The 12771-nt window shown below is 40.5% G+C and overlaps 1 protein-coding gene across 1 annotated transcript in view; it reads left to right on the plus strand.

The window, feature by feature from the left end:
- Window positions 1-12771, plus strand: part of ptgs1 (prostaglandin-endoperoxide synthase 1) — a 45184-nt gene that overhangs the window by 5318 nt on the left and 27095 nt on the right. Inside the window, exons 3-4 of the mRNA XM_039006311.1 lie at window positions 8637-8753; window positions 12244-12384. Of these exons, the coding sequence (XP_038862239.1) occupies window positions 8637-8753; window positions 12244-12384 (258 nt within the window). The remainder of the gene's footprint in view (window positions 1-8636; window positions 8754-12243; window positions 12385-12771) is intronic.

Below are 12771 nucleotides of genomic sequence, written 5' to 3' on the forward strand. Positions count from 1 at the left end.
TTGGACACTTGGAAAAACACAGATACACTTTAAACTCCCTATGCTTCTTTGAGACCCCTCATTCAAAGTCACTGAGTTCTTTTCCATGGTAGCCAAAATGCTGGGCATTTTTATACATGACCCTAAGCATGATGGGCTGTTAATTGCTTATTTACTCAGGAACTACACCTGTGTGAAGCACCTGCTTTCAATATGCTTTATCGCTTATTTACTCAAGCGTTTCCTTTATTTTGTCAGTTACCTGTAGCTCTCCAAGAGGGTTGGCTTCCCACCCCTGATCTTTTCCCCAAATACTGGGAGTTTGAATATGTTCGTGTGACATTTGATTTCTACACAATTAACCCCAAATTCAAGAAAAATCTAATGAATATCAATTTTAAGGTGTTTGAGGCTGATTTGCAAAACCTTGCCATCTTACATAGGCAAGATCTTTTGCAGTTATGCTTACCTTTTTTGCCTAGCAGCTTGTGCACTATACTAAAATGTCAAAACTGGATATTTAAGGCAAGGGGCATTTCTCATTTTATGACTTAGCCTAAATTCATCACTGTCCATAAATGCTTATTACATTTATTTTCAAAGACACAAGTTGGCATATCAGATTTTAAATACAGAATTTGCTGACGTAATTAGGCTAAGGGAAATAAAAGTATGAGGAATAACAGTGTTTTTGCTGAGATATGCACACAAATGAACCTATATTTTTGCCCATTGTAAGGGATGGGAATGGTTCTACAGAGATTTTTCTGCCACAGAAAGCCTTTGCCGTCTAAGCGTTTATTTTCAGGATGCGTAAATCCAAACTGCAACACCTACTCATTCAAGGGTTTTCTTATTTTTAAAAAACTATTTTCTACATTGTAGAATAGTAGTGAAGACTTCAAAACTATGAAAGAACACATATGGAATCATGTAGTAACCAAAAAAGTGCTAAACAAATCAAAATATATTTTATATTTCAGATTCTTCAAATAGCCACCCTGTACTCTTTGCACACTTGGCATTTTCTCTCAACCAGCTTCACCTGGAATGCTCTTCCAACAGTCTTAACTTCTCTGGGATATGTGGGACGGTAGCGTCCCACCTAACCAACAGCCAGTGAAATTGCAGGGCGCCAAATTCAAAACAACAGAAATCTCATAATAAAAATTCCTCAAACATTCAAGTATTATACACCATTTTAAAGATAAACTTCTCGTTAATCCAGCCAAAGTGTCCGATTTCAAAAAGGATTTACAGCGAAAGCACACCTTGCGATTATGTTAGCTCAGTACATAGCCACAGAAAAGCACAGCCATTTTTCCAGCAAAAGAGAGGAGTAACAAAAAGCAGAAATAGAGTTCAAATTAATCACTAACCTTTGATCTTCATCAGATGACACTCATAGGACTTCATTCATTACACAATACATGTATGTTTTTTTCGGTAAAGTTCATATTTATATCCAAAAATTTGAGTTTAGGCGGGACGCTACTGTCTCACTTGGCCAAAAGCCAGAGAAAATGCAGCCGCCAAATTCAAATAAAATACTATAAAAATCAAACTTTCATTAAATCACACATGAAACATACCAAATTAAAGCTACACTGGTTGTGAATCCAGCCAACATGTCAGAATTCAAATAGGCTTTTCGGCGAAAGCAAACAATGCTATTATCTGAGTTAGCACCATTGTAAACAAAGAGAGGTTCCAACTCGTGAAACATGACTACAAAATATCTCAAAAGTTACCTGTAAACTTTGCCAAAACATTTCAAACTACTTTTGTAATACAACTTTAGGTATTTTTTTACGTAAATAATCAATAAAATTGAAGACGGGATGATATGTGTTCAATACAGGATTAAAACAATCTGTAGCATGCTTTCTGGTCACGCGCCTCTATCTAACAGGACACTTCAAGTGACCCTGATTCAAAATGGCCGTTCTTCATTACACAAAGGAAAAACCTTCAACTAATTTCTAAAGTCTGTTGACATCCAGTGGAAGCGGTAGGAACTGCAATTGTATTCCCAATGAAAATCCATTGGAAAGAGTGACCTAAAAAAAAACTACTCTGAATGGTTTGTCCTCTGGGTTTCGCCTGCTAAATAAGTTATGTTATACTCACAGACATGATTCAAACAGTTTTAGAAACTTCAGTGTGTTTTCTATCCAAATCTACTAACAATATACATATCTTCTGGGGATGAGTAGCTGGCAGTTGAATTTGGGTATGCTTTTCATCCAAACGTGAAAATGCTGCCCCCTATCCTAGAGAAGTTAAAGGAGTTCCCACATATGCTGAGCACTTGTTGGCTGCTTTTCCTTCACTCTGTGGTCCGAATCATCCCTAACCATCTCAATTTGGTTGAGGTCGGGGGATTGATAAAAGTCATCTTGTCCGTGAGAACCATGTAAATTTATCAAAACATCACGCTAGGGTAAGCCTACACGAAACACAGACCTTATTTTAAGTGTTTCTAAAATCCCCTATGGGAGAAATGAATGGTGGAACAACGATTGGAACCATTTCCCTGTTTGATCGCTATGTTTTTTGGGGTATGATGACACCTCCACTGTGGGGCTCTATCTTGGACACTCTTGGATTGCATCCTACCAGGCAGGCCGCTCCTACCATGTGACGTGGAGATGATCTGTGTCTGCACCACATACTCTCATTACTAGTGTCCCCTAGGGCTCTGTTCTAGGCCCTCTTCTCTCTATACACCAAGTCACACGGCTCCGTCATGTCCTCACATCGTCTCTCCTATCATTGCTATGCGGATGACACTCAACTACCCCCCCTTCTGACGCCCAGGTGTGGCGACAAGCATCTCTGCGTGCCTGGCATATATCTCAACTTGGATGTTGGCCCAACACCTGAAGCTCAACCTCGACAAGATGAAACTACTCTTCCTCCCTGGGAAGTCCTGCCCGCTCAAAGACCTCTCCATCACGGTTGACAACTCCAGTGTCACTGGAGAGAACCTTGGCGTGACCCTGGACAACACCCTGTCGTTCTCTGCAAACATCAAGGCAGTGACCCGCTCCTGCAGGTTCATGCTCTACAACATCCGTAGAGTCCGACCCTACCTTACACAGGAAGTGGTGCAGGTCCTAATCCAGGCACTTGTCCTCTCCCGTCTGGACTACAGCAACACGCTGTTGGCTGGGCTCCCCACTTGTGCCATCAAACCCCTGCAACGAATGCAGCAGCCCACCTGGTTTTCAACCATGCCAATTTCTCTCATGTCACCCTGCTCATCCGCACACTCCACTGGCTTCCAGTTGAAGCTCGCATCCACTGTAAGACCTTGGTGCTTAACTACGGAATAGCAACAAGAACTACCCCTCCCTACTTTCAGGCTGTGCTCAATCCCTACACTCCAACCTGAGCACTGTATTCTGCCACCTCAGGTCTCTTGGCCCTCCCACCCCTATGGAAGGGCAGGTCCCGCTCAGCCCAGTCCAAGCTCTTCTTTGTCCTGGCACCCCTATGGTGGAACCAGCTTCCCCCTGACGCTAGGATAACAGAGTCTCTGAAGAGTCATCTTCCGAAACATCTGAAACCCTACCTTTCAAACAGTATCTTTAAATAATCCTCCTCCCACCCCACCTTCTAGCTCTGACACTACTGACAGCTACATTATTGAGGTAAAATGTACTTTCTATGCCTGTGATAGCTACACATATCTTAAGATGAATGCACTTACTGTAAGTCGCTCTGGATAAGAGCGTCTGCTAAATGACTCAAATGTAAATAAAAGGCCACTCTAAAATGTGCAGTTTTGTCATGCACCACAATGCCACAGATGTCTCAAGTTTTGAGGAAGCATGCGATTGGCATGCTGACTGCAAGAATGTCTGCCAGAGCTGTTGCCACAGAATTAAATGGTCATTTCTGTACCATAAGTCGTTTTAGAGAATTTGGCAATACAGCCAACCGGCCTCACAACCACAGACCACGTGTAACCATGCCAGCCCAGGACCTCCACATCCTGCTTCTTCACCTGCAGGATAATCTGAGACCAGCCTCCCAGACGGTTGATGAAACTGTGGGTTTGGACAGCTAGGGTTGTTAAGGTGAGCATATTACCATCACAAGTCATGGCCGCAGTCAAATTCCACCTGACCGTTTAGTCAGGGTAACTAGGATTCTCCAAATCTGCGCTCTGATGCCGCTGATGGTCATTAGTAGCCTACCAAACTTGCTAACGGCCAGTTGCTAATGGCCTGGTACTCAGCGCTCTATTGTCCCTCTAATCACTCTGATGTCAATGCAAATGCTATTGCAAATACAACACTTCATTAGAGTCCATGAGCTCATGTTGCGCAACATTTCTATAGACTATGCAATCGCGTGAGAAAACAGTTCTGATGGTCTCTTAAAAAGAGGATCCCATCAGCTTTCTATAGGCTAGACCTACTATATTTATTTATTTTGTTTATTTGTCAACGTTCCTAATATTAAACACATTGCTTTGCTTTACAACAGGAGTATAGCTTACCAGGCTGGCATAAAAATTTACTGTGGGAAAAGCTTCCTCCATTCGCTATTTAAGTGCATATGACACTTATTTTTTTCCCCCTGACCCTGTTCCGACAGGTGCATGATAATGTTACATTCTAAATTAAAACTAATTTCACACACGTATATATAAAGACAAGATTCAATTGAAAATAGTCTGATGGGTGACAATATTATCACTTGTGAATTATGCCCAGCATGTGCAGTCTCAGGCAAGAAACAGTGGCAAATTTTTTTGTTGACTTTTTCAAATCATAGTGGCACACATGTAGCCTAGTCCATAGGCCTATATGTTTTTATAAGGTTTGTATTACAACTAAAATGGCCAAATGACTCCAAACGTCACCTATAGGCCAAGGACCCCTGCAACACGGTTGGAGTGGACATAGCCTACAGAGCCTAGTGAAACATCTGTTCTTATAAGCCTAGTCATTGCGCAATTGGGTGTGAAAAGAGTTTTGACTAGCCACTATTTCAAAGAAGATCCCAGCTTTCTCGTGCTTATATATTTATTGCAAAATTTGCGAAAGTAAGCACATTTAATCTGCTTTACAACATACAGTATGTGGTGTGTGTATTTCAAGTTTGGGGAAGCACATTTTCACCATAAAATTGAACCTCTATAATAAAACATTCCATTCATTATCACATTTTTAGACTAGCCTACTATTCGTAATGTGATGAGTAGATTGGATAGTCATAATGTAGGCTAATATAACTCGATCACTGTTCGCAAAAAAAGACAGTTCAATGCATGGCTGAGCGCGTATGGAGTAGGCTATAGGCTATTTCAGATGGCTTACATTTCTTCTTTCTCCCTGTTTTCTTCATACTGTAAAATAATATAAAATAACACCATGGAATTCAAAGCAAATCTTGCCTTCTAAATGAACTAGTGTAGCCCAAAGCCATATGGCAAAGCCAGATGAGGGCTTAAAATAAGGAAAACTCAGAATATGCTATAAATAATTAATTTATTGTGATGGGTAGGCTATAGACTTTTTAAAATGTAGATGTTCCAAAGGTCCACATCAGTGGCTTGTAGGTTATGTGTGGAAGCCAGGAGATGCTAAAAGTGTTAGTTAATTACCGTGAGACTAGCAGTTATTTGCTTGGCAATTACCGGCTGACAAAATTTCACGACCTCCACAGCACAACCGAAGAATTTCTGCACAAACTGTCAAGAGACTGTCTCGGGGAAGCTCTTCTGCGTGCTCGTCCTCCTCATCAGTGCCTTACCTGACTGCAGTTCGGCACTGTAACCGACTTCAGTGGGGAAATGCTCACCGTTGATGGCAACTGGCAAGCTGGAGAAGTGTGCTCTTCATGGATGAATCCCGTTTTCAACTGTGCCAGGCAGATGGCAAGCAGTGTGTATGGCGTCGTGTGGGCGTGCGGAACAGAGTTCCCCATGATGGACAGGCATAAGCTACGGACAACGAACACAGTTGCAATTTGAATGCACAGAGATACCGTGACGAGATCCTGAGGCCCATAGTCATGCCATTCATCCGCTGCCATTACCTCATGTTTCAGCATAATGCAGAGCCCCATGTCGCAAGGATCTGTACACCTCCTGGAAGCTGAAAAATGTCCCAGTTCTTCCATGGCTTGCATACTCACCAGACATGTCACCCATTGTTTGGGGTGCTCTGGATTGACATGTACGACAGCGTGCTCCAGTTCCCGCCAATATCCAGCACCTTTGCACAGTCATTAAAGAGAAGTGGGACAACATTCCACAGGCCACAATCAACAGCCTGATCAACTCTATGCGAAGGAGATCTGTCGCGCTGCATGAGGCAAATAGTGGTCTCACCAGATACTGACTGGTTTTCTGATCCACACCCCTACATTTAAAAAAAAAAAAAAGTAATCTGTGATCAACAGATGCATATTTGTATTCCCAGTTATGTGAAATCCATAGATTAGGGACTAATGAATTTATTTCAATTGACTGATTTCCTAATGTACTGTAACTCAGTAAAATCTTTGAAATTGTTGTATGTTGCGTTTTTATATTTCTGTTCTGTGTGTATCATACTTTGACTAAAACAATGACTTATTGACTTGCATCGTTGTGCAAAATCATGGGTAAGCTCTTGTCTTTCAGCTCGAAAAAGTGGATTTCTGCTGGTGTGGGTGATGAAAACAGCAAAAATAATGTCCAAAACGTATAAAGAGCACAGTTTTATGTACATTTTCCAAAGTATACAACATGAATATGAAGCTAATGAACAGGGGCCCAGATGGCAAAAGAATTCCTCCCGCTTGCTATTTTCCGCTTACTATTTAGACCATAAATTCCTACCGCCAGCGGGCAAGTGTAGTTTGCCATTCAAGACGTGATTTACATCCCTGACTGATAGCCCCCACTCATAGGACTGCTATGTGCCCTAGGCAAGCCGTCTAGCCATGAGTTAATTTGAAAGACAATAGTTAGTCTGTTGCAAAATGTTTTGCGACAAACTGTTTACTCCAAACGGAAAACATTTAGCAATGGGGAAAAAAAGAGTTTCTTAAACTGAAGTAAATGGAACGAAATAGGGAGGGACCTAACTAAAATTGCCCAATAGAAGCTCTCGTTTTGCTTCCGTTTGGTTCTTAAATGGTAAACGATTTCCGTAATGAATATACCCCAGGTAGGTCCCTCCCCGTTTTATTCCATTTGGTCCTTAAACGGTTTCTGGTGCAGGACTTAATGAATACACCCCAGTTCAATATTTATAATAAACTGTCGGGCTCTCAACTTACTGTTAAGAGTTAGAATAGTAAAATACACAATTTAGAATTTTCTTTTCTCTTATTTGTCACTGAAAGTCACTCAATTAGAATGTAAACTAACAATTTTTAGATTGCTAAGTTAGCCAGCTATCTAAACTTGTAGTAATAATGGCCTAATACCGACTGGCACACTTAGTTGTTTGTGTTAACACAGATGGCACAAAGCATATTTGCAGGCGGAGGAAGACTGTTTTAAATTTACATGATCTGCCGGGAACAAATTCTGCTGTATCATACTTTTTTTTTTTTTTTCACTTAACGGTACAAATCTTAAACTTCCATTGTTTGTACATTTGAATGGGTTAGGAACACTATGGCGTTTAATACATATTTCATACTATAAATATTCAACCAAATATCTGTCCTGTCGGTTGAATGAGTTGACTACTAGTACAGTATAGGGCTATGTCTCCAATCAAGAAGCCACCATTTCCTCTTAACTGGATTCTTTCAGTCTCTTTCTGCTATCTAAATGACTGAAGAATACTGCTTAATGAGGAAGGATCGGCTGAACTACTGCCACTCATACATACTCTTCATTGTGAAAATTATATTTATGATTATCTCAATGGATGTGTGTCTTGTAGGGAAGGACAGGAAGCCATAACATGATAGTGACTGCATGGCCAAGGATGTGAGAGTTGGCATCTTGCTTGTCTCATGGCAGCAGACATTTCTGTTAGCACAGCTCTCCAACCCCAGTCTGACTCTCAGTAGTCCCAACACTCTTCTTTCCTGGCTTGTAAATTAATTGTAGGCTAAATCTCAACTGGAAATCATTCAACTTACTGTTAATGCACTAGTGCATCGTTGCTAATGGAAGATTTGTGTGAAAATAGTAGGTTAGGTTGTACACACCTCGAGTTAGGATTTGGCCCAGACTAAGATGACGTGCTCATTTAGCTGTCGTTTTGGTGAGTGTCCTCGCCAGATGACAATCATGAAAAATGTGCTTATAGCATGAGCAAAACAATGAACTCAGGCTGGAACTTGATTTTGCCCTCCTCCCTTCTACTGTGTGCACATAACTGTATTATTAAATATCTTCCCTACCTCGCCAGGGAGGAGGGAAACACATCAAATTCCAGCCTGAGATTATTGTTCTGCTCATGCTTTAAGCACATTTTTCAGTGTGGCATCCAAGCTAGAGAGACATTGGACACCATCTGAATATTGTCCTGGCTGACAACACGGACGTGCGTTGTTATGACAATGATGTTGATCAGGAAAAAGTATGTGCATTACTAGGAAAAACTTTGGCGTTCTTGGTCATTTCAAATGGTCAGGAAAAGCTCAGTGCCCAAACTATACTTTAATCGAAGTGTGTGTTTTCTCATTTGCAGTGAATCCCTGTTGCTATTACCCCTGTCAGAACTGGGCTGTGTGTGTCAGGTTTGGCACTGACCGCTATGAATGTGACTGCACTCGCACCGGCTTCTATGGACAGAATTGCACTATCCGTAAGTGAAATGTTTGGCTTATACATTCTTTTGATTAAGTTACATTTTCCATTTTCCTCCCTGGCTTATCAAAATATTGCTATCCTTTCCTGATGTGCAGAAGGACTTGTAACAAGTAAAATGGAAAGAGAAGATAAGCGCATTACATAACCAGGAAATAACATTCCTAGGCCATAAAAGTGAATGATTTTGGTAGTGGGGTTCTGCACAGCTGGGGTATGGCTTTACAAAGCCAGGGAGACATTTTTGTGTCCAGTCTAACTAACACTGATAGTTTACTTGAAAAATGTCTACGCATTTTAAAGTTCCACTGGTCCCTCATCCATCTAGTAGCTTGTAAACACTTCATTTGTTTCATTCCCCCTCTTCCATCCTAACGGGAACTGACATGGGTAATAGTTAATAGTGTTTCGAATTCAGTCATGTTTTGTGACGTACCATTCACACTTGTAGGAAAGGTTTCTGGGAATCATAGTGCATGATTTAATAATGAATAATACAAAACGAAATGAAATTACTTTCAATGTTGTCTCTTAATACTGGCAGTTGTGAAATAAGGTAACAGATATACGGTCTAGGGTTAAAAATGAATGCCTTGTTCAAATAGGCAAACCAGTATAAAACCTTGCTTATCAAAGAATTGAACATTTACAGTGCCTTCAGAAAGTATTCATACCCCTTGACCACATTTTGTTGTGTTACAGCCTCAATTTAAAATTGATTAAATATTTTTCTTCTTCTCCTGAAAACATGTTTTTAGACATATCTAATTCACATAAGTATTCACACCCGAGTCAATACATGTTAGACACCTTTGGCAGAGATTACAGCTGTGAGTCTCTCTGGGTAAGTCACTAAGAGCTTTGCACACCTGGATTGTACAATATTTACCCATTTATTCTTTTCAAAATTCTTCAAGCTCTGTCAAATTGGTTGTTGATCATTGCTAGACAAACATTTTCATGTCTTGCCATAGATTTTCAAGCAGATTTAAGTCAAAACTGTAACTCGGCCACCCAGAAACATTCACTGTCTTCTTGACAGGCAAATTCTTTTTAGGTTGTTGTCCTGCTGGAAGGTGAATTCATCTCCCAGTGTCTAGGATTTTGCCTGTGCTTAGCTCCATTACATTTTTTTTTGCTACTTACTTAATAAATGCTACTTAATTAATTAATTCATTTTTGTTTTAGATTCCGTCTCTCACAGTTGAAGTGTACCTATGATAAAAATTACAGACCTCTACATGCTTTGTAAGTAGGAAACACTGCCGATTTTGCAGGTTATCAAATACTTGTTCTCCCCACTGTATATGCATACCCATAACATAATGCAGCCACCACTCTGCTTGAAAATATGGAGAGTGGTACTCAGTAATATGTTTTGGGCAAATCCAATACAACACTTTATATTCAGGACATAAAGTTCATTTTGTCACATTTGTTTGCCGTATTACTGTAGTGCCTTGTTGCAAACAGGATGCATGTTTTTGAATATTTGTATTCTCTACAGGCTTCCTTTTTACTCAATTAGGTTAGTATTGTGGAGTAACTACAATGTTATTGATACATCCTCAGTTTTCTCCTATCACTGCCATTAAACTCGAACTGTTTTAAAGTCACCATTTGGCCTCATAGTGAAATCGCTGTGCAGTTTCCTTCCTCTCCAGCAACTGAGTTAGGAAGGACGCCTGTATCTTTGTAGTGACTGGGTGTATTGATACATCATCCAAAGTGTAATTAATAACTTCACCATGCTCAAAGGGATATTCAATGTCTGCTTTTTTACCCATCTACCAATAGGTGCCCTTCTTTGAGGCATTGAAAAACCTCCCTGGTCTTTTGAGGTTGAATCTGTGTTTGAAATTCACTGCTCGAGTGAGGGACCTTACAGATAATTGAATGTGTGGGGTACAAAGATAAGGTAGTCATTAAAAAATCATATTTAACACTATTATTGCACACAGAATGAGTCCATGCAACGTATTATGTGACTTGTTAAGAACATGTTTTACTCCTGAACTTATTTAGGCTTGTCATAATAATGGGGTTGAATATTATTGACTCGAGACGACATTTCAACTTTTCATTTAAATATTTCGAAAAAAACAAACAATTCCACTTTGACATTATGGGTAGTTGTGTGTAGGTTAGTGACAAATCTCAATGTAATCTATTATAAATTCAGGCTGTAACGCAACAAAATGTGTAAAAAGTCAAGAGGTGTGAATACTTTCTGAAGGCATTGGAAATCCAGACATATGTAAATATTTTCATACCAGAGGAGCCAGGGATCAGTAGTGATTGATGCAGATGGCACTACATGGTTGCATTTCTCACCTCCTCTCTAACCTCCACTACTAGGACACTCTGTCCTGGGCTGGCCCAGCATATCTAACAGGCATGTTTGTTTTGGGCACTATACAACTCTACTTTCAGGACATTTAAGCTGTGGAAGTTTTTGCATAGTCCATCTATAGATACTCAATAAAGGATAGACTTTCAGTAACATGTCAACTGCATGTCTGTGGAGAGGGGACTTTCAAAATGAGGTGAAATGAACCAACATCCCCTTATCACAGCTCAAAGTCAAAAGAAACCGGCCAGGTTTCAGGTGAACACCAATATAAATTAGATTAAAAGGAAAGCAAGCCATTTCCAGTGTTGTCCTGCTTGGGGGTTGTCTTTATAATATAGCTTTTCAATGTCAAATACAGTAGACTTTAAATTGGATAAACTCAGTAGTGAGTCTCTTCTATCCCATCAACGGTCTGTATATACTCTTCCTTGTCATCATTCTGTCTCTGCTAAATGTCTCCTTATGTGGAGTGCTCATCAGTAGTCTAGAATGCTACCATGGTTTATCGCCTCAATCCTGGCTATTATAGTTGGCAGCAGCAGTGTTTCCCTTACTATTATTCAGGCAGGGTGGGCCATCTGCCCTGCTCTGTTTCCCCTTTAGTTTGGCCTGAATTAGTCTCAATTGAAAATGTTGGCTTTGGAAACCCTGGATGATTATTTAGGGACCCTCTTCACTCTGCCTGTAAAGTAATCTGAGGGAAACATTGACTGGCTGTCTAGGTGGGCCCCAGAGTGATACTGTACTGCAGGGATCATCAACTATTAATTTTTTTCTTAAGTAAATTACAAATAATTTGTAGACTGCAAATTGACCACAAGAAGCCAAAACACACATATTTGACTAAAACATAATTATTTCAAATCTTGCTTTCATTTGTATACAATCACGTGTCTCTCTCTTAAGAGTGGGAATACTTGGGAACATATTTCCAAAATTGAAATCACTTGGAGCTGATTTCCTGTTTTTAGTCTTATGTCCCCTCATTTTTTTAACTGAAAACTTAGGGGGGACCAAATGAAACCTGTGAGCCACCAGTTTGGGAACTCTGCTGTACTCTATGCAACGCCTGCTTTATCAAAGCTTTGTGCATTATCTTTTTTATCCCTGCTGTGTGCCTTATCTCTGTGTGTAGCTGAGTTCTGGACAAGGGTCTACCTGAAGCTGAAGCCGAGCCCTGATGTGGTCCACTACATCCTTACACACTTCCACTGGCTGTGGAGCCTCATTAACAGGACCTTCCTACGGGACTGGCTCATGAGGGTAGTCCTCACAGGTGAGTCGCCTGGCATTCAATGCAGCCGTGGTGAGCATTCTGGCACAAAATGGTTGCCGTGTGGGTGCTGTGTATAAGGGGTGGAATGGCTAACTTAATGCCGTACTATGTACAGTGCTTTGTAACCAGGGGGAACAAGTTATGATGATGGAAATGCATGCATGGATCAATTATGTTGTTGAAAATGCTTTAACGCTCTCCAGAGCCATATATTCATATCTACTCTTATGTTACTGCACTAAGAGAAGAGTTGCTCTTCCCTACCAATGTACTCCGACTACGGCAGATTAATTGGACAGTTTGCTTACAACTTGTGTTCATTTGCCTCTTGGTTCCTTTTGTTATGTTCCCAGCATGTAAATATTTGGAAAACACGTATTGGCCCAT

The sequence above is a fragment of the Salvelinus namaycush genome, chromosome 1 (genome assembly GCF_016432855.1).
Source record: "Salvelinus namaycush isolate Seneca chromosome 1, SaNama_1.0, whole genome shotgun sequence".
Classification (NCBI taxonomy): domain Eukaryota; kingdom Metazoa; phylum Chordata; class Actinopteri; order Salmoniformes; family Salmonidae; genus Salvelinus; species Salvelinus namaycush.